This window comes from Xiphophorus couchianus, chromosome 3 (assembly GCF_001444195.1).
Source record: "Xiphophorus couchianus chromosome 3, X_couchianus-1.0, whole genome shotgun sequence".
Lineage (NCBI taxonomy): Eukaryota > Metazoa > Chordata > Actinopteri > Cyprinodontiformes > Poeciliidae > Xiphophorus > Xiphophorus couchianus.
Genome location: NC_040230.1, coordinates 14,286,867 through 14,308,601, shown reverse-complemented (window position 1 = coordinate 14,308,601; position 21,735 = coordinate 14,286,867). Strand labels below are relative to the sequence as shown.

At 39.4% G+C, this 21,735-nt stretch overlaps 2 protein-coding genes across 3 annotated transcripts; both read left to right on the top strand.

Annotated features, from left to right (window-relative positions):
- Window positions 1-5: 5 nt before the first annotated feature.
- Window positions 6-8,139, top strand: LOC114141958 (meiotic recombination protein REC8 homolog). Its single transcript, XM_028012910.1, has 17 exons — window positions 6-315; window positions 1,477-1,545; window positions 2,695-2,837; window positions 2,917-2,992; window positions 3,071-3,191; window positions 3,273-3,360; window positions 3,539-3,606; window positions 3,684-3,762; window positions 3,841-3,919; window positions 3,992-4,166; window positions 5,358-5,559; window positions 5,721-5,902; window positions 5,995-6,037; window positions 6,577-6,661; window positions 6,739-6,819; window positions 6,904-7,013; window positions 7,691-8,139. The coding sequence occupies exons 1-17, from the start codon at window positions 260-262 to the stop codon at window positions 7,792-7,794; spliced, it is 1,761 nt and encodes a 586-aa protein (XP_027868711.1). The 5' UTR covers window positions 6-259; the 3' UTR covers window positions 7,795-8,139.
- A 152-nt stretch (window positions 8,140-8,291) lies between these two features.
- On the top strand, window positions 8,292-19,233 carry clk2b (CDC-like kinase 2b). 2 transcript variants are annotated; one of them, XM_028012909.1, is made up of 11 exons: window positions 8,292-8,788; window positions 10,759-10,846; window positions 10,924-10,990; window positions 11,074-11,190; window positions 11,263-11,429; window positions 12,943-13,037; window positions 14,885-15,014; window positions 15,088-15,170; window positions 15,742-15,821; window positions 15,900-15,990; window positions 18,259-19,233. In XM_028012909.1, the coding sequence occupies exons 1-11, from the start codon at window positions 8,723-8,725 to the stop codon at window positions 18,439-18,441; spliced, it is 1,167 nt and encodes a 388-aa protein (XP_027868710.1). In that variant the 5' UTR covers window positions 8,292-8,722; the 3' UTR covers window positions 18,442-19,233. The 2 variants fall into 2 exon arrangements, with proteins under 2 accessions (XP_027868710.1, XP_027868709.1); XM_028012908.1 differs by having other exon boundaries at window positions 8,293-8,788; window positions 10,756-10,846.
- Window positions 19,234-21,735: the final 2,502 nt, after the last annotated feature.

The window sequence follows — 21,735 nt, the reverse complement described above, 5'->3', positions numbered from 1 at the left end:
CTCTTACTGACCAAAACAGCTAAATATGTTTTATTTCTGCTCGATGTGACTCAAACTTGCAGAAGTCCAGTTTCCCTCAAAACGATCCGTTTCTTTCAATTTATCCAACTGGGCAGAGAGTTCGTCCAATCAGCTCAACTCAATCTAAAAAAACCCCAACAAAATAGATCAACATTTGTCTTTAACATAAAACTCAGAGCAGAAGCTGCTGACTTTCATCAGTTTTGGAGGTTCTTTGGTTTACTCGAACATTTTTAACATGTTTTACTACCCGGCTGTTTTAAACCGTCGCTCAGGATGTTTCTCTACAATCTGGTGAGTGAAATCTTTTAAATCCTTCAACAGTCCAGTGATTGCATTTTCAATCCGAACTCGTAATATGTACCTGCATGTTTCCACTAAATCTGATTCTTAGAGAGTTTTTAAAAATGTATTATTGAGGTCGATGTGTTGCATTGCTACTTAGAAAAAATTGATAAAACCTGGTGAACTCTTTTAGATTTAAACTAAGTTAATATCTGTCATTACAAAAGAGAACTGGCTATTTAAAAAAGAAAAGGACAATTTTGCACAAAGTGACAAAATCATGAAATACTCAATACATTATTTCTTTCATAAATTTAAAATATGTCTACGCTTTTTAAATTTAAATCTGTAACCAGTTTGATTTAAACACAAAATGGCTCACAGAATTGACAAGGTCTTTTTTTTTGTTGTCCTAAATGAAGAGAAGTCAGAGTCCAGGTGCACCTTTAAAAGCTCACAAACAAAAACAGCGCCTCTGAAGTTTAAAACAAAAGCGTTGCAGTGTTTGATGTGTCCTTCACCAAATGTAAGATTTCTGAAGATTAAAGAGAGTAGATTTAAAAAAAAAAAACTCAGATTGATTCCCACAGGTGCTCCTCAAATGTGAACATTTTATTTTTTTTTTAAGGTTTTTGACCAGTTTTGATTATAACTTTTGACTTAAAGAAGATATGGCTCCTTAAATGAGTGGAAATCAAGATATTAGACTATAAAGAGCCTCAAATGTAGTTCTTTAAATATGTAAAGATTTTATTTTCATAGAGATACTGGTGAATAATGACAGGATGCTGTAGAAATCAAAATAATTTTATATGAGTCAGAAATGAGGATTAAAATCTAAAACCAAAATTGACCTTTTTTTTTTACGTTTTTTTCCCAAATTCTCTCAAACTAAATGTTTTCATGTATCAATAGAAAAAACCCCCCAATTCTGATCATTTTCCAGGCAAAACATATTTAACATTACATTAATCTGTGATCAAATATTTTTTAGTAAATGAAAGATAGCTAGTTACAATTAGTTATAATAAACACCTTATAAGTTGTTCCTTTTTGGTGGGATTGTCATTGGGATCGGCTTCAAATGCTGATCCGTTTGTGAAGCTGATTTGACAATTATCTCTGTCTTCTGGTTTTAATTCAGCAGTAAATGAATTATTTACATTTCAGGCTGGTTGCCACAAAAGGCATCAAAGTTCCTCGCAGGGATTTCCTGAGAGTCAACGTGAAAAGGACTTGGTAAGTTGTTTTTTTTTTCCAACTATAGTTGCTTTATTCAGTGCATGACGGTTTTATTTGTTCCACCATTTATGCAAAAGGTGAAGCGCAGGGATAAAATGGAAAACAGTTAAAAGTTTTATTAAGACAAGAAACAGAAAAATACTACCACTGAAAAATTTAAATGACTGAAATATAATAAAGCAATCAAATCTTTTGATTTCGTGTGGAAGATGCATATTTTTTACTGCAGCTTTCATGCAGCGAACATGCTTCCCCATGAAAAGTTTTAACTGAAAGGAGTTTTTTGTGGCGTTTACTCCAGAGTTTAGGAGATTGATGTGTTTTCCTGGTGTTGGTCAGGACTCTGACAACATCATTTTGAATGAGCTGTAACTTCCTGATTTGGTTTTACAGAGACCTGTACAGACAACAAGATTCTAACCAAGTAAAAATGAACATTTAATTGTATTTTTTAGCCACATTGCAAAAAATAATTAAAGCCACACTTACCCCTTCCATGCACAGCGGTCACTGCAGTGGACAGCTATCTGAAAGCGTTTTTCTTGTGCTTCTTGTGGACTTTTATGTTATAAATGCACACAGACCACTGAAATGGACACTAGTGCATCATACAATATATGGTCAACTATTGGCCAACCACTGCAAGCGCAAAGAAACGTTTAAGTCCAATTGGCAGACAGACGAAAAAGCATCCTGACCAACCCAGACCCTACTTCTACTGTAGACGCCTCTTGCAGGTAAAAGTAACCCCTAAAGAACATTACTACTGATGCATTTTCCAAATATCAACTTTGTATTTGGAGAAAATTACAACTGATCACCTAGAAAAAAAATTCCTAGAATTTTATTTATTTATTTTTTACAACATTTTTTTCCCATCTTTTCTTTATGCCTTAAGAAAATCAAAAACACTTTGGAAAAAAAAAATCCTGACATAAAGGATCATAATTCATGCATGAAAGGGTCATGTGGCGACAAATAAATCTAAAGTTGCATTAAAAAGCAGCGTTTGGAGAACAGAGCCTTGAGGAATCCCACAATCGATTTTCAGTCACATTTATAATTAAGGCGACACAAAGTCGTCTGGGTTTCTCAAACCAACTAACCAAAGGACTGATGATGTTAACTAAGCTGTTGCCTTGGCAGCGATGACATCATGAACTACGTGCTGGAGCAGGTCGCCCCACCTCAACCCGGCCTGCCGCGACCCCGCTTCTCCCTCTACCTCTCCTCACAGCTGCAGTACGGCGTCATCCTGGTCTACCACCGGCAGTGCACCATCTTTCTGGGTAAGAAAAACTATAAAAGGTTGAAAAGTTCTGGGGAAAAACCAGTGATGGAGCTCATGGCAAACTGGTTTCCTTTCAGAGGAACTCCAGTCCATTCTGGGCCAGCTGTTGAAACAAAGAAGCTCAGGGAAAACGGATCTTTCCGGCCACAGCAAGTATGAACATTTGCTTCAATATGGTAAAATAAAATCACATTTCTTCTTCTGCTTTAAGTCCTGTTTTACTCATTCAAGGTCAGCTGCAGTTCTGCCTGATGCCCTGTTTCTCATGGAGGACACAGAAGGTGCTCCGGATCCTTTATTTGGAGCGATGCTCCTCCAGGACATGATGCCCAGCCCGACGCAGCTGATGCAGGTACCGACTGACGGGAAGCAAGCGCCGAGCCGATGCATATCGCTCAGGATAACTGAGTTTTTTTTCTGCCTTCTGCGTCAGATGAATTGGGAAACTCTGCGAGAATCCTCTCCTGAGCTTCATGAACGGAGCAGCTCAGCTACATCTTCTTCTCCACATCCGGAAAATGGTAGGATTGTTCCTTATGTGCTGCAACTACATTATGTGGTGGTGGGAGTGTCATGGTTTGGTCATAGTGTAAGACAGGAAACGTTCCTCAACTTCCATCATCTCATTTTTCCCTGTCTTCACCGGATTCTGCGTCAGCCATGTTTAGTTAAACGATGGGTTGTGTTCTTTTTCCTCAGGCATCTCCGCTTCCCTTGAATCCATCACTCTGAGTGAGCCGGTACCCGACGCTGCCCCTGCCGCAGAGGTTCGCCTGCTGGCTGAAAAACGATAAAAACGCTCTCAGTCTGAGTCTCACGGCCTTTTTTCCCCCCTCTCATCTAGTTTGATGAGGAAGACTTCACTGATTATCTTCCAGAAACTGTTGATTTACTCCTGGACCAACCGGATCACTTTCAAGAAGGTTTGAGGAAGATCTTGTTTCTCAGCTGTAGTGTAAGTTACCAGCTGCTTAATGGAGGAGCTGCTGCGTTGTCAACAGGAGGTTTGGAGCCAACACAAGAAGAGGTGAGAGAGGAGGAGAGAGAGAAGACGAAGGAAATGACTCCGTCCATCACAGAGTAACGCCTCTCTCCTCGCGTACAAACGCAAATGAGAAGAAACAAAATCCGACTGACTGTTTAATCTTTCAGCCTGCAGCCGCCCACCGTCTCCAGCGAGGGCCCCGAGCTGCTGCCTCTGGAGGAGCCGGGCCCCTCTGAGGAAACCCCCTTAATGCCCAGAGACCAGGTCACCCCAGTGTCAGCGCCCGGCGTCCCCTCACCGCCGTCTGCAGCGCGGCGACGACACAGGAGCCCCGAGTTAGAGGTACGTTCTCTCTTTTTGTTCTTCTAAAAAACTGTAGTTTTTACTCAATCATAATTGCATAATTAAATACATCTTTATATGTTTTAATAAAGATTACCTACTATGCAAAAGTCACATTTTTGTGCTTCCATTTTGGTTTCTATAAACAGCCCAAGTTCTTAAAATAAAACACAGAATTTTGGGGGGAATAAGTTAAAGTTTGTTCTGAATGTAATGTCACAAATCTGCAATCGCTGCCCATCACCTAGAGACCCAAGCTGAGCTCCAGAACGTCTGATCAGCCAGTTTTACCTCTGTATGTGTTGTACAATGGCTGTTGGAAAAGACAAGTGGTTTGTTGTCGACTTACTGTGCAGAAACCACTTGCTGCATTCTTGCTAGTTGTGCAGGAGGCTCCACTTCTGCTTTTCAAAGATGTACAGCTGTATAATTGCTCATCTGTTTGCAGCTATTTCCACCTGTGAGTGTAAACGTTGAGTTGGGGGCGTGGCCAGCAGCAGCTTACTTGGATTTAAAGTGACAAGATGCTGTAAATCATCTCATTCTGAAAGGAACTCGATATAGACAGAACTGATCAGACTAAAATCTCATTATCTAAGAATGATTTTGTGCACAATATGTAGTGAACATGTTTTGTATAGACCATAGATCTGCTGTAACCTGTTGAAGGAAGCATAATAGGTCACCTTCAAATCAGTCAGTTTTAGAGGCTGGTTTTGTTCCAAAGGAGTTAAATTTAAAGTGACAGTACCAACAATCACCCCCCTTTCCCTTACAGATCTGTTTATTTCAGAGTCTTTACGCCTTGTCCAATTAATACCCCTGATACTTAGCAAGTCATGATTAAAAATTACACAAATTGTTTTCATTAGTTAAATTGTTCTGTTTCGCTTTGATCATCATAGAGTGGGATCCAACATATTTTAGAGCAAGAAAATGGGTAAAAACATAATCTAGGATGTATTGTTTGTCTTTTTCTAAATAGAGCATTAAATGAGCAATTTCTGTTGTCTCATTAAAATATTATCTTATGGTTGAGCAGGGCACACAAAAACATTTCACGACATTATTTTACAGTTTTTACATGCTTTATCGTTGCTTCTACATTATAAATCCTCTCCTGCAGCCATCTTCCCATCATCAATCGCCCGGTTTTTTAAACGTTATGTCCCGTTCCGCTCACCCCGCCAGGAGGTCCAACCGGAGGTGAAAAAGAGGAGGAGGAGGAGGAGGAGGCAGCTGGTGTTCTTCGATCCGGAGACGCAGCTCTCGGAGACGGAGCAGCAGCAGCAGATTGAGGAGCCTCTGACTGAGACCAGAGCGCTGGTCGTCGCCCCGCCTCCTTCTCACCGGGTCATTCCTGCCGCCGAGCTGCTCAGCAATCCCTGCTGCTGTCAGTGAAGCTATTTTCCACTTCATAAAATCCAACACTTACTGACTAAATGAGTCTCTGTGTGCAGCACCGACTTCCTGTGAATGGAAGCTTTAATGAAGGTACTGAGCGTAGCTTTTTCCCGCATTGCCGCTCTGACCCATACACTTTCATAACTACAGTTTTGCCTGAGGAGATTCTGTCTCTGTGGAGACGGGCGGCGATCATAACGCCGCTGTCGGGGCCTGACCTGCAGGTCGGGGACAGGGGGCCCGAGTCCACCGACTCGGAGCGCGAGCGAGAACGGGAGGCGATGCAGGAGGCGGCAGCAGAGGAGCAGAGAGCCGATGAGATTTCCACAGAGGTGTGGCCAGGTGTGTCTGCTTCTACGAACAAACTAACGTGAATATTTGAGGGATTTTAAGTGTGTGTGTGTGTGCTTCTGTGTGAATGTAGGTCCAGAGAGGAATGGAGGAATCTGAGATGATGAGAATTTCAGGTAATACAGTACTTATGGGTTTTTTTCTTTACTTTTCTTCACTATTCAGTAATAAATAGTTATTGAAATGACATTTCAATAAGTTATTTTAACTTATTTTCATGGTGACTGAAAACAGATGAAAACACATTTGATTTTACTATAAAAAATTAATAATTAAAAACTCATCATTAAAAACATTAATAGATTTTTTTCCTTCAACTTCCTGACGTCCCCTTATCACCTCCTGGTCGTCCCCCAAAGGGTCACGGCCCTCACTTTGATAAACACTATTCTCAGATTTAACTTTGTAAACTTTTTTTTTTTTTTTTTTTACATTTATTCTAGTTTTCCTTGTCACAATTATATATACATATGATGATCTCAAACATTTAAGTGTGATGAAGGAATCTGTCTCTGGGAAAATATTTTTCGCAGCTCTGTGGAAGTTAAGTTCAGGTTAAAGGTCATGACTGACACTTTCCAGGCTTGTGGTCGTCAGGGCATGAAAACCGAAGGTCTTGTGGTGTGTGTGTGGGCGTGTGTGTGTGTGAGTGCAGCTCACGACGCTCCGTCTCTGGAGGGATCGGACCAGCGGGAGGCGTCTCGAGACATTTCTCCTCTGTACACGTCTGAGAGAGAAGGGTGGGTGACGAGGAAACCTGTGTGTCTCTGTTGGTGGGGTCTCGCATTAAGACGCGTCCTCCTGTGTGTGTCTCCAGGTCCACCGTCTCCACGGCGCTGCAGGACATCCCGGAGGCGGTGGACGAGAGGATTGAAGAGTTGCCAGTAGAATCCCCTCGGTGTGCTTCTCTGGACTATTAAACTCAGCTCACTGGGTCTTTATTTACATTTTGCATTTTATTTTTGTGTCTCCGTCTTCCCAGGTTGCTGCCGGAGTTGGTGGACTTTGAAAACGAGCCGGTGCTTTTTCAGTCGGTTTTACCATCTGGAGCCAACCGCAGAACAGTCAGCTGCATTTTTCAGAGGCTGCTGGGTAACGAATCGCCATTTCCACTCATGTCTCTTACGTTGAAGCTGGGATTATTTTACAACTTCTTTGATCAATATGTGGCCTCTGGTAACTGCGCATGTCTGAACCACACCTGTTATTTGTGGTTAAGTGCAAAAAGGTTTTTGATATGATTCTGATTTCTCTACACTCCAAAAACACAAAATCTTACCAAGTTTTTGGCCTAGTTTCTAGTGCAGATATCTCAGCACAATGTCTTGATATAGGTAAAATTATGTGCCAGTGGAAGTAGTATTTTTCCATCAATAATAAGGAGTTACTGACTAAAATAAGCTCATATTTATTGCTGAAAGGTTGCTTGTAAGTTAATTGTGTCTTATTTCAAGTATACTGAGATTTTTCCATCAGAAATACTTGGTAAGGTTTTTGCAGTGTAAGCCAAATGCAGTTCAGGTCACATAAAGGAATTTGTCGCATTTGTTGTTGACTTGTAACTATTTACATACATTTTCTTTTCCAGGCTTGAAAACTGACATTTATGCAACAAAAACTTTGATGATTCTTTTTTAAAATAAGAGATTTGTAAACTAATCTGCAGGTTCTTTCCATATACACACAGGGTGAAAATTACATTACCTAAAAGAATACAAACCAGACGACACCAGAAACCTAAACCTGAAATGTTATCATTTTGTTTGCAGAGAATTTATCATCCAACAGGATTTCTGCTGAGCAGGAAGAGCCGTATGGAGACATCGTGATCCTCCCCGGACCCAGATATGAAGAACTGGATCTGCCGTTATAATCTGCAGAATCTCAGCTGAGACTCTGAGGATTTCTGAATTCACTATTTCACCCAATAATTCTGTCTTCAACCACTGTGTAGTTTTAAAAGTTGCATGATTTCCAATGTATCCCTGTATTATGTATTACTAGAATGAGTTTTGTGGTTTTAAAGTTCTTTTTTTATTTAGCAAAAGAAGATTGACATCAGTTTTCTGTGTTCCTGGTGGTTCTCGCAGGTTTTACGAATACTAAATTTGATTTTATTGTTCCAGTTTTCATATTTGAAATCAAAGCTCCCTGGTTCTGTGTTCCTTTCAACAATAAAATGTATTTCTGTTGAATTTGTGCTGATTATTCTACATGCTGGAGGGTTTGTGGGGGAGCAGGCCGCGGGGCAGATGAGCCGAGCGACACTTGATCTTCCTCTGCCTCTTCACACATCTTAATTCTCCTCTGCGGACCCTGAGAGGCGGGTGGGGGGGCTGGGACCAGTTTATTATTAGCATCTGTCTCCACTCGCCTTCGCCGTTTCTGTCGTCTCATTTCTGTCCGTCACTTTCCGTCTTTGTCTGTACTTTTGCTTTCTTCTGTTTTTCGTGTGATTGGGTTTTATTTATAAGTTTTTTAAAATTAGTTCTTCCTGAGTTTCTGTCTTTCCTTGTTGGCTTTTCTGTCAAGTTTGTGTCTTTCCTTCACTTCAGGTTTCTGCTGACAGCACTGGAGGCTATTTTTTACTTTCTTAGGTCTAGATTCTCTGCTTGTTTTCTTAAAGCCACTTATTTCATATTCATGGTGCTATCTTCAGTTATTTTTCTCTACGTAGCCCCTAAAGCTTATCAGCTGCCGCTTTATCTGCTTCTCCTCTTCACCTTAAAGGAACATCCCTCTATCTTTTTCTCTTCCTCTTGAACTTGACCTTGGTAGTATCTGATCTGCACCTCTGTGTGATGGGAAACAAGGAACTGTTTTCTCTCTTGAAGGGCTTTCTGGACTGCATTTGTCTCCGCCTGTCAGTGAGTACCATGGATTTATTTTACTTTTCTCATCTATCAGTCTCTCTTCTTCATTTGTATGATGTTAGTTTTACCTCAAACCAACAACAACAGACAGAATTTAGTTCATTTATCCACAAATTCCCCAGCTTGTGTTTATGTGGTTCAGTGTGACTTTTGTGTGCGTGTTTTTTGGCGTGTTTCCAGCACTGAGTATCTAATTTGCTTGCATGCTTAGCTTCTGATATTAATACCAGCCTCAGAATGGGGATCGAAATAGATGCTAGCCTCATCCAAAGAGACCAGAAGTCTCTTATTAGCCTCTTTTAGTCATTGCTAACATTTCTGGGATCAACTTCGCAATAATTGACAGTTTGGGTTTTCAGAGGTATGGGGCTATTTGTGAGATTTTTCTAACGTAGGACAAAAAGTCGGGACATTTGTGTTTAGTTGCCATATTTGTAGGAGAAATGCACAAATTGGCAAATTGAAAACTTGCCAAATCTTCTCTGCCAGTGCCAAACTACTTAAAACAACAGGATCTGTCAACATTTGAAAAGGAGAAAGTTTAACAAAAATTTATCATAATGTGATTTGTCACATCACAAAAAATGAACAATTTGGTTGGGATGTATTCACTTGTGTGATCCACTGTACGGCAACAAATCATTTGAATGTTATTGCTCAGCGGCTTTAGATTTTCACATAAGTGAATTAAATCTCAAAAACAAGATAAACAACAATTTAATTTAACTTAAAGAACATGAAGACCAAGGATATTTCAGAGATGAAATTGTTTAATAAGTAACCAAGTTTTTATTTTATTTACACAAAATGCTTCAATCATCTAAATCACGTGTCAAACTCGAGGCCCGTGGGCCAAATCCGACCCTCCACAGCTTTTTATGTGGCCCTCTAAATTATAAACTAAACACTAAGTGTGCTTAAATAATATTTTATCAGTCAAATCAATTCAATTTTTTATCTGTTTAATCCAAATCAGTCCCTCCAGTTTCTTGCAAATTATTGTGGAAATTTACTGAAAATTAACAATTTCCTGCACTTTTTTGCACTAATATTTATTGCAAATTTTTCTCAAAAAATGTCAAAAACTTTCTTGCTTGTGCTAAACAGCTGCCTCAGCCTAAATTTAGGTCAGATTATAGTCTATGATCTACACAGCGAGTAATAAAAGTCGCAATTACCAACATAAATGTGTGCAAATATCGAAAATATTTCCAAATTAGTACCAAAAACACACAAAATCACAAAACAATCATGAAATCCTGGAAAGATTGAAAAGATGTTCAATAATATTATTTAATTTTAAGAATTGATTGATATTTTATCAATACATTCTGTCACAACCGGCCCTTTAAGAGCATTCATGGTCTTAATTTGGCCCAAAACGAAAATGAGTTTGACACCCCTGATCTAAATGTGCCTGAAAGGGCTTTACACAAGCATCACATCAATTAAAAAAAGATGAGACGAGAGTTGTGGCTGTAATGAACAGAGCAGAAACTTTGAGCTTTGTTCAGAAACTAAACAATTAATAGTACAAAACAACGGGAATATAAAATACTACTTTTACGAAGGAATTATATTTAGTGAACAGACTTCTCTGGTGCTGATTCCAGAATCCGTATTCCAGTTTGTTACACGGTGTTGAAAGTATCACATTTGGTTTGTTTTGTTTTGTTTTTCCTCAAAACAAAACAAAAATTTGAAAAACTCCTCAGATGAAAAACAAAATGGGATTTCAAATTTAGATCTCAGTACAATATCCTGCATTTAAAGTATTTCAGTGCTTTTCAAACAGGAGGGACGATTTTAGTATAAACAAAAGAAAAACCCTATAATGCTATAAACTGATCTCCATGCTTTGAATTCGCTGGATGTTAAATGGAGACCTTCAACTTTATCTCCTGAAGTTGGATCGGTCTGTGTTTAGTGAAAGCAGGATGATTTCTTGACTTTGTTCACAGCAGAGAAGCATCAACATTGAAGCTGAAAATGAGCGGGACTCTAAAAATGGCCACCTGATCTACGACAGCGGGGACATCCTGGAGGACAGATGTAGGTCCAGAACATCTGGCAGAGCGGGTTGCAGCTGGAATCCAACAACACAGATTTATCTGACCTCTGTTTTCCAGATGAGGTGCTTGACACGCTGGGAGAGGGAACCTTTGGGAAAGTGGTGCAGTGTCTGGATCACAGCAGGTAGCTCCTCCTCCGATTAAACGCATAACTGTGTGTGAGAGTTTATGGGTATTAGTTACGAAGTAACGTGTTGAAACACACAGAGGAGGAAGACCAGTAGCTCTGAAGATCATCAAGAACTTGGAGAAATACAGAGAAGCAGCCAAGCTGGAGATAAACGTTCTGGAGAAAATCCGGGCCAAAGATCCTGAGAACAAGCAGTGAGTTTAACGCTCAGCGTGTTATTAATGTTACAATTCAACGTATTTCATGTTTGTTTGTGTCCCTTCCAGTAACTGCGTTCAGATGCTCGACTGGTTTAACTTCTGCGGCCATGTGTGCATCTCATTTGAGCTGCTGTCCCTCAGCACCTTCGACTTTTTGAAATCAAACAACTTCCTGCCGTACCCCATTAACCAGATCCGACACATGGCGAGCCAGATCTGCCACGCTGTCAGCTGTGAGTGCAGCACAAACCCCTGCAGCCACTCTCTCCCCCCCGTTACCTGTTTCATCAATAAGAGAGTAGGGAGATGTTTCACAGTGGGGTTGTAAAAGAAATAAAATTATTTTTAAAAAAGATGTTTGATGGAGTGTACAAAAGAAGATGATGCGAAGGTTTCTGGTTTAAATCTGCAGGCCTGATTAAGGATACAACCAAAGAAAAACTCTTAATTTGTAAGTGCGGAAACATTTAGTTGTTGTTGTTCCAAGTCCACAACTATTTATATAAACCTCTAATTAAGCTAAGCCACCAGAAGGAGATTGTAAGAATTTTTTCCCCCTCCATAGTGGGGTTTTGTAGAATAGTTATAAACAGTCAGTGTCTTACCTGACATAGATAGCAGTAAAAACAACTTCCCAAAAAATATTTACATAAATAAATGAGTTAATCAATCAGTTCAAGTAACATAGCATGACATCACACTAAAATATTGTAAAACTGATTAATCTTTAGTAAAAGATTTAAAAATTAAGATGCATCTAATTAAGTGGATGCATATAGCAGCATCATGATGTGTAGATCACTCTTTTGTTTTACAAATGTTATAAAGCTTACAAACAATGGATTTAAACTGATTTAAATTTACATTTGATACTACAGATGCATCTGAAAAATATATTTTTTCCCCAGTTAGCAAATGGATCATACTAAATGAAAATAAGTCACACTGACAGCAATGCTGTTCTACAATGAAGTTGCTGGTGAGTGAAAAAAATATAAAGGAAGAAGGTTTCAGTTTCAGAGAGGTGCTTAAAAAAGAAATGAGAGGAAGCACAGATAAGTATTAACATATTAAGATATGGAGCAAGAGAGAGCATAAACTTCAGGAAATAACAGGAAGGCTGAATGTATTACAGTAAATTTATATGATTCACTCCTGAGTAAGTTGTTAGTCTTTTTATTCAGGTATAAATTAAACAAATACCTCTGGAGGTGCTTTTATTGAATTAAATAGTAATTATTATTATTATTATTATTATTATTATTATTATTATTATTTGTTACTTTGGGGATATAGATGTTTAACAACAATCTCCTGTTCTGTACTAAGTAAAGATAAAATGACAGGATAATATTTAATTCCAACATATGACTATAATATCAGAACGACTGGAGAACTAACTGGCAGAATAAGGTAGCTTTAAATGACTTTTTACTTTTTATAAATAAACAAAAAAAAAAGTAAAAACAATGCATCGTTTTTGATTATGTTTATGATCAGTGCAATATTTGTAGCTCCTCTAACTCCAAATCAAGTGTTTTATACCCACTGTAATGCCAGTTTAACCGAGATGAATGTATATTATTATTATTATTATTATTATTATTATTATTATTATTATTATAAATACCATTTATTCTCTTCAATTAAGCTGACAGGTTGCCGTAGATTAAGACGTCACCACCGGGGGGCGCTCGTTTCTGACATGTGCAATAATCTTCTGTCCTGGCTCGCTCTCGTCCACAGTTCTCCATGACAACAAGCTGACTCACACCGACCTGAAGCCTGAGAACATCCTCTTCGTCAACTCCAACTACTCCCTCGTCTACAACGCTGAAAAGGTGACAGTCGGCCTGCATCCTTTAAGGAGGCCGCATGGCGACAAAGCAGGGATTACCAGTGGCAGAACAACCTGAGAGTTTCCTTTGTGTTTTCTTATTTACATGCAAATTTATCCCAGCAGCAGAACCATGAGCCACCCACAGGACGTCTCCTTTTAGCTACAGGTTTATCCGTCAAGACTGCAGGCTGTATTCGCTGCACATTGAGCAACATGTGGCATTTGAAGATAATATATGGTAGAAAAAAAATGTATATTAAAGTTGAAAAACGACAACCCTGATAGTGCAGCTCTAATTTTTTTTATAGCATTTCACATCTTTACAGAGCATGCAGAAAGAGTGAACTTTAACCATTTCTCTTTCCACATCTTTTCAGTCTGATAAAAATTCTTGAGATGGATAGAAGAAAGTTAATTTTGTGTCTGGTGGGTTTTTTTTTTTTCCATTTTCTTCTCCGAAGAGTTTTTGCGGCGCTAGTGGCTCGTATTTTTTGTACAGTAGGCAGACAGGAAGGAGGGAAGACATGCGGCAAAGGCCGCCGGGACCGGGAGCCGAACCCGCGACATCCGCGTCGAGGACCAAGGCCTCCAAACGTGAGGGGCGCCAACCCCCTGCGCCACCACAGCACGCCCCGTGTCTGGTGGTTTTGATTTAGTTTTATGTTTTGGATTTGATCCTGATGAAAAACATAAATATAACCCATTCTTTCGTCTTATTAATTAAACCAATCTGCTGTTTTAAAGAATTCATGATGTTCTCTAAGAAGATTCCCCTTGCCTTTGGAAGACATATTGGCCCAAAGCATGACACATCCTCCTCTGCACTTGACAGTGTGCATGTGGTGCTTTTCCAAACCCATCTGAATTTGTCTGTTGTTGAAAAGTTTTGCTTCGCATTTTTCCAGATGAAGCTTCAGTACTATGATGGCCCCATTGTCGAATCCCCGGGAATCACATCGGAAAAGATTGGATAAAAGTCAGATTCAGGAGCACATATCGTCACTTTCCTAAATCATTTTTGCCAAAAGTTTTATTTTTATTTTTGACAAAAAAGGACATAGGCCATTATTTTAGAAAGGTGACAATATGGAAGTGGCTCAAATCTGACACACAAAAAAAATCAAATTTGAAAAATCAAATCACTTATCCTCCCAAAAAAATCAGATTTAGGTCACATTTGCTTGCAGTAAATATGGGCAGCAACGTGAATGTCTAGTGAATGTGCTGTAGTTGATGTCATTTTGTGCTTGTTCAGCCGCCAGTTTCTCTGAAAAATCTTTATGTATTTGGTTGTTGCCTGTTGCCCCGTCCAGTTAATGCTGGATGCTTTTTTTTGCCATATTTGTTAAAAAGGCTTGGACTTCAAGGTTTGACCACGGGATTATTGATTTAAAGTTTGCCGTCTTGCCAACCACCACGGTCTCTTTACAGATTGAAAATGTTATTGGTGGTGGAGGAATCAATGGATGCAGTATGCTGCCAATCAAGTCCCCTGCGCCTGAACACATAAACTATAAAACATGCAGCCCGGATGAAAATAGCACACAAACAAGTAGAGTTAAAGTAATACCTACATCGTTCTGTTTCATAAATTGTTCGTTCATCAAAGCAGGCAAGTTACCACCAACAAAAATCTTAGATATGTACAAAACACAAAAAGACCGGAATTATCCTGAGGCTAGAAAACGTTTTTGACTTCTTTAATTAAATGTCTCAAGTGTTCCCAAACATTTCCGCTCTGGTTTAACTGTAATTAAATCAACTGAAGCATGAACATATGACTCAAAAATAAGAAATGAGATACAAACTGAACCTTTTCTCACCTGTCTCTGTGTGTCTTCTGAGTAGAAATGTTGTGAACGGAGGATAAGAGACACAACGGTGCGGCTGGTCGACTTCGGCAGCGCCACCTTTGAACAAGAACACCACTCTCTGGTCGTCTCCACTCGTCACTACCGAGCCCCAGAGGTCATACTGGGTAGGCTGGACTTTTCACTCGTAAAGCTGTCAGTGATGTTTGGACGGTGGTGAAACTCTCTCGTCTCCCACAGAGCTGGGTTGGAGTCACCCGTGTGACGTTTGGAGCATCGGCTGCATCCTGTTCGAATACTACGAAGGCTTCACACTCTTCCAGGTCAGTGCGCCGGAAATCTGAAACTCTGGTCAGCCATGTTGTTTTGTTGTTTTTGTTGTGAGTGACTGAGGGTCATTGCGCGTAGCAGAAACCCTGTAAATTCTAGACACTAACAGGTACCATAGAATTGCACAAAAATCCATGAGGGACGGTGGAGTCCCAGCTCGAAATTCCGTGAAAGAGGTTTACGGAGCCTTGTGCCAGAAGCTCATTAAAATGCATCTACATCATTTTAAACTGTGTGATTGTGAGGGGGAATAAAAATAGCAATAGGTATTTTGTTCCATATAACACAGTAGGAGTGTAACAGGTAAATCTTTTATGGATGCAAACTCGACTAAAAACCCACCTGTTTAGGATTGTATTTGAAACGTAATCAATTACCAATTTATTGATGGAACCTGACTTAATGTCGTGTTTTGACTGTTGATTCTATGTTGCATTGTGTTTCTGTGTTTGATATGATGTAAAGCACTTTGAAATGCCTTGCTGCTGAAATGTGCTATACAAATAAAATTTGATTGATTGATTGATTGATTGTGGGATTTAAATCCTCCGCTTTTCGTCACAGACTCATGACAATAAAGAGCATCTGGCGATGATGGAGAGAATCCAGGGACCAATTCCTCTGAGAATGATTCAGTGGAGCAGGTTTAAACCTACCGACCCTTAAAGCTTTAAAACCCAATCTGAAACATCTGGCTGAATTTTATTTATTCTTCTCCACAGGAAGCGCAGGTATTTCCATCGTGGTCATCTCGACTGGAATGAAAGCTCCAAGGCCGGACGCTACGTTAAATCTAAGTGTAAACCACTGAGGGTAAGCTGAAGGACTGCAAACATCTGGAATGAATAATTTGCCATATCCCTGGCTATTTTCCTAAAAAATTCAAAGAAAATGCAGCTTAGGAAGCTGAAATACTGAAGCCTAATGCTACTTGACACAATATTGACTTGTTGCAATTCACGGTTGTTTGCAGCCCTGTAAATAAAAAATAAAATTAAGAAATAAGGAAAAGAGAGTTTCCCTTAATTATCTGTAACTCTTAGATACCAAACAGAGAATGGTGATTTTCACTTAGACAACACTTTATTAGTTGAGAACAGCAAGCAGACATGCTCAGTGTCTGCTTATAGAGTCTGCTTCAGCACACCGAGCCACTTTTAGCCTCACTTCTAATAAATTAATTTCTTTAAAGCCATAAAAGCCTTTGTAAAATGACCTAGCTCAACTGCTATATAGCTATAAAGTATATCTATTTTACAGTTAACGAACCAGAGTTGTATTTCTATTTTGCGGTTTTAGATCCATACAAAATTGTGTTTTTCAACAAGCAGATTAATTTGACTTCTTTAAAGCATCTGCTTTTGAATGAAAACCTTGCTATTTTTATACAAGGCATATTTTATTCATCTATGTCTATGTTCACTTCAGTCCAGAGTCTGATGTTTTTTTTTATCATCAAAATCACAATCAACTGAAATTCAAACTGTTATGTCTTTTTCTATTCATCTTATTTTGATGTCATGCAGATATTGAACCAAACCACAGAAAATTTGCTTCTACTATAACTTCCAGTTAAAGAACAGTGCTCAGTTCTACCATCTTTGACCAAAATTAGCAAGAGTGGAGGCCCCAAGAGCCACATGCGTCTCTAGAGTCGCAGGTTATAGACCGCTGAACTAGATGGAGTCACTACCTACTTATATTCGTCTTATCACTGAGTTTTCTCACAGTGATAAGTCACTGTCTGGGAACCAGGATTTCTGGCTCAACATTGTAGCTCTTAATTGGGATGATCTAACCTTGAACGTAGAGGAGCGCTCCATCCTTATCTGTACCTCTCAGCATCTGTGAACCCTCCTCCCTAAGGTCCAGCAGGGTGAAAATACAATGAGCCTCATATAAATGCAACTACTGCTGCACCAGGAAGTGCATATAAGAAGTTATTTTCTAAAATGCCAGGAACAGGTTCCTAACTCCTGCAAAAATTGGGTGTCCACTGCAAATGCTGAAGAAGGTCTATGATGCAAAATTCACTCAACTCTCAACTGCGTCTACGAATAGCCCAAATGTTTTTTTTTTTAAGAAAGCACCCAACCACTTTTTTGGCAATAAGTAAGACTTCTTTCGGTATCTGGAAAATGAGCCATTTCAAAAACCTCCAGGATATGTAGCCCATAGGTGTAAATTTAAGCTGTGAGACTCTCTTCAGCCTACCGGCATCGTGAATTACCACGCCTCCGCCTCAGCCAACCAGCACCAGATTGTCGCTCCACTCCAGCCAATCACCACGCAAGAGCTCCTTCAAAAGGCCAAACAACCACCTGCTTCAGCCGCGCTTTGACTCACCTCCTCCCCGTCTCCACCCTCATCCTCCCAGGCATCTTCCAGACTCCCTCCAGGCTCCTTCCTCTCCAGGGTCCACTCCACCACCAGTGTCCGGGCCCGGGAGAAGACTACCCTGAGCTTTGCCCCGAGCCGATCATCCAAGCTCACGGCGATTCTCAGCACGCACGTCTTCTGCCGGTGTCCGAGCGCCAAAGCACTTTGGGTCAATAAAACTTTCTAACTGCTGCTTTTCTCTGTGTGAGTCTCTATAGATTGAATTAACAACACAAATCAGCAGGCACCGCCCCTCACCTACCAACTAAACTGACATGATGATCGAGCCCGTTACCTAGCAACCACAGCCAAGCCCAACCCCGTCACCTACCAACCCAAGTGGAACTCCAGCATGTTTGGTCAGCCGGTTTTACTGCTGTGCAAAGGCTGCTGGAAAATAGAAGTGTTTTGTTGTTGACTTACTGTTCAGAAACCACTTACTGCGTTCATGTTGGTTGCATAGGAGGCTCTTCTTCTGCTTTTCAAAGATGTACGATTGTATAATTGTGCATCTCATTAGATGCACAATGAGATGCATCTAATGAGATGCAAAAAGAATAAAGTTGTGCAAAAAATATAATGAATATACTTTGTATAGTCCATAGACCTATCCTAACCTGTTCACTGAAAAATAATAGGTCACCTGTAACCTTATTTCTCCCTTTAAATAACAATCTTCTACGTTGTTCCGTTGATTTCCAGAACTACCTGTTATCACACGGGAGAGAGCACCACCAGTTTTTTGATCTCCTGGAGCGGATGCTGGAGTACGACCCGGTGAAACGGATCTCTCTCCCCGCCGCTCTGAACCATCCCTTCTTCCTGCCGCCCAGTCAGTCTGCACGGACTCAGGCCTGGAGGAACAGCTGGGACAACAGCAAATGACCCTTAAGAGCTTTTTAACGCTTCATGGACCACATGGATGTGTTTACAGGTTTACAACAAATTGTTCTTAACACTGTATTCATATTGTAAAAGAGAGTAAATGAGGGCTCACAGATTAGGCAGAAGATTAATTTATTTACAAATGAAGAGGTGGATGTTGTGCTGAGGAACGTTTACATTGGAGTGAGGCTGAGCTGGATTGCATCGACTGAACACTGAAGGTTTGAAGCTCTGGTAAATATCTGAACAAAGCCTTCTTTATTCCAAAGAATACAAATCCTCTTTATTAGATTTATACTCAAACAAACTGTGAAGGAGGCTTTTAGCTTTACGGATCCTGTTCTTCTTTTACTTTGCCTTATTTGTTCCATGTTGCATCATAAAAGTTTAAACAGTTTTTCTGTTATTTAGATGAGATCCAGTGTCAAACACTATAAAAATGGACATAAATTAGATAAACTGCTTAGAGAAATGTAGCTATTTAACAAAAGGGGATTAGTTATAAAGAGGTTTGCTTTCATGCACTTAAATGGAGTTAAATCAGGGAGAAATAGGAGCAGTCTTCAGCTCACATGTGGGAAGAAAAGGAAGTATAAAATGACAAAATTTCACAAAGTGTGTGACTATATTTACATTTTAAAGCAAGAAAATGCAAAACCTTAAATTTATGTTTACATTCTGTCATCTGACAATAATAACGTCTGTGTTTTTTTTTATTATAAATTTTGTATGAACTGACATTTGTGATCGAATAATAAATGAGTCTCCTGACTCGATGATGAATCCACTTCAGTTCAGTTTTGTGTTGTTCAATTCAGTCCTGTCCATTCAGTTTTGTTCACTTTAAGTTATCTCAAGTCATTTTTGGCCAAATTCAGTTCAGTTGGTCATCCACTCTAGTGAGTCAGTACCTAGCTAGCTAGCTAGCTAGCTTTTTTGCATATGGGTAAGTGCAAATTTATCGCCAGTTGGCTGGATGAAATTAATGCATTTTCTGTGGATATATCACATTCATTATGGTATTAAACAGTCTTAAATTTGAGTTGGTGAAACGGGTAACACCAACGCAAATTGACGTATCACCAGCAGAAACTCCCTGATGGCCCATTACCGGCTGTGCGATAATCATAGACAGCTTATAAGTCGTGATTAAGAGAGAGATAAGTCATAATTATGAGATATAAGCTTTTTTTTCATTCCATAAAATCCTGTATTGCATAAAAAGGTTTAAATAAAAAAAAAAATTCAGTGCCAATTTTTAAAATCTGATTAATTGTCACAATAATCGATATTTTAATTGATCTATAACTGAAGTAATAGTAGTCGCTTACAGTCCAATCCTGTCCCAGAGACAATAGAGGACAAGAGTTTACACATATCGGTTAATTTTTTTATTTATTTATTTTTTGTATTATTTTGCATGTCCTGAGCCACATGTTGCATTGGCAGAGTATGAGCTCTTGTAAAGGCCGCCGCCTCCAGCAGGTTGATTGAGTGCAGCTCGGCAGAGAGAACGCTCACAAGGCCGAGCAGTGGCTGCCAGCTTCCCTCTGCAGCCTTGGCAGACTGACTGAGAGCTGAAACTGAGGAGTGTCTGTGCAAATAAATGATGTGTCTGTTCATAATTATGTTCTTTGGTAAGCTAAGCATGGTATCAGAAAGTTCATGGACATGAACTGATGTTAAACAGAAGAGAGTTTTTTTAAAGTCATGTGGTGCAGACAAGAGGAGGCTAGAAAAACAGTATAGGTAAGTTGTATCTTCAAGAAATAAATACATAAAACAGCATGCAGTTTTTGTGGTTTTGGTTTTTCTTTTTGTTTGTGAGATTTCCATAAATAAACAGGAAACATTTTTTGTATGAATAACAGATTCCCTCTTAGGAGTGTAGGGAGATTTTTTAGACACAAATAATTTAAATTAGACTTTAAAAAGTGCTAAAGAAATATTGACTAACTCATTTAATTTACCTGTAAATGCTCATGTTTATTGCATTAGATGAATGACAACTGAGTGAGTGATCCCACACACCTCAGGCACATGTTAGGTCACATGCAGGTCATGGTAATTCACTGTGACATGAGTGGGTTAGGCTTCCTTTGAAATCCTTATTGGGCTTTGACCTCAGTGGCGTCCCTGACCTCTGTGGTTATACGTGTATGATCACACCTCAGGTTCTGGGGATGTAAATTTTTTTAGACAGCTGCAATACTATACAGAAACTCACCTCTCTTTCTAGAAAAAATAACTACCTCTATTTGGTTTGTACTTCATTCCTACCTGCTTTTGTTCCATCCTACTTTCCTTCTTGCTCTCCATCTCTCCCACTTTCCTGTCTGTAGTCTTCCTTTCCTTGGACTTTGATTTAGAATAAGGATAAACATACAAGAGGAAGGATATTCTTTTTTAAAAAGCACATATTCCATCCTAATGAAAAGTAAATCAGATATAAAAACACATTAATGGTACCTTCAGTGTCATTCTTTGTGGAAATTCAATTTAATTCAGTGGAAATTTTGAAGGAAAAAAAATGGATAGTGGGTTAAATCTCGCAACTGTTATTATATCTGTGTTTAAAAACATGGATTGGTTCTTTTTCATTTCTAGCCAAAGTTATTAAGTGTCATTTTAGAAGATCCAAAGAGCCACAAGTTGCAGACGCCTGCACTACAACAACCTATGAGAACTACCTTTAACATTTTTACTAAATTTCCAAAGGTACAAAATAATATCTGATGATTAAGACTCGATTTTAAAGGATTCAGTTTGTTTCTGATGTATTTACCAATAGCGATGGGATGCAATGGGTCCTGATAGAGGCGTGTGTGTGTGTGTGTCAGTACTAGAACCACTTAAAGGATTCTGCAATGGATCAGCATGAAGCACGTGATGCAGCATCCACACACACGTTCTCATGCATGAGGAACTATGCTTTCATCACCAATAAATGATTAACTATGGGTGACACGCAAACACATTGTTTTCTTAATTAAACCTGATCTGACAACATTTAAAGCAGGAAAACTAGACTCCTTGGTCGTTATTTTCTCTTTTTGTCTTCAACCCATGCTGAGAGGAAGTGCCTATCCTCTCTTCTTGCTCCTTAAACTCATCCCAGGTCTGTTTCTGCACACAAGCTCATGGGGCCGTGGCTGAGTGCTGATCCGGTTAAAGCATTAGCCTCTGTGGGCAGAAATGGGAAGAAATCTCAGCAGTGAAAAGGAAAAGAATATGAGAGTTGAAATGAGTTAATTTGCTGCAAGCCAACTGGAGTACTCCTGAAGAGCAGAAAAT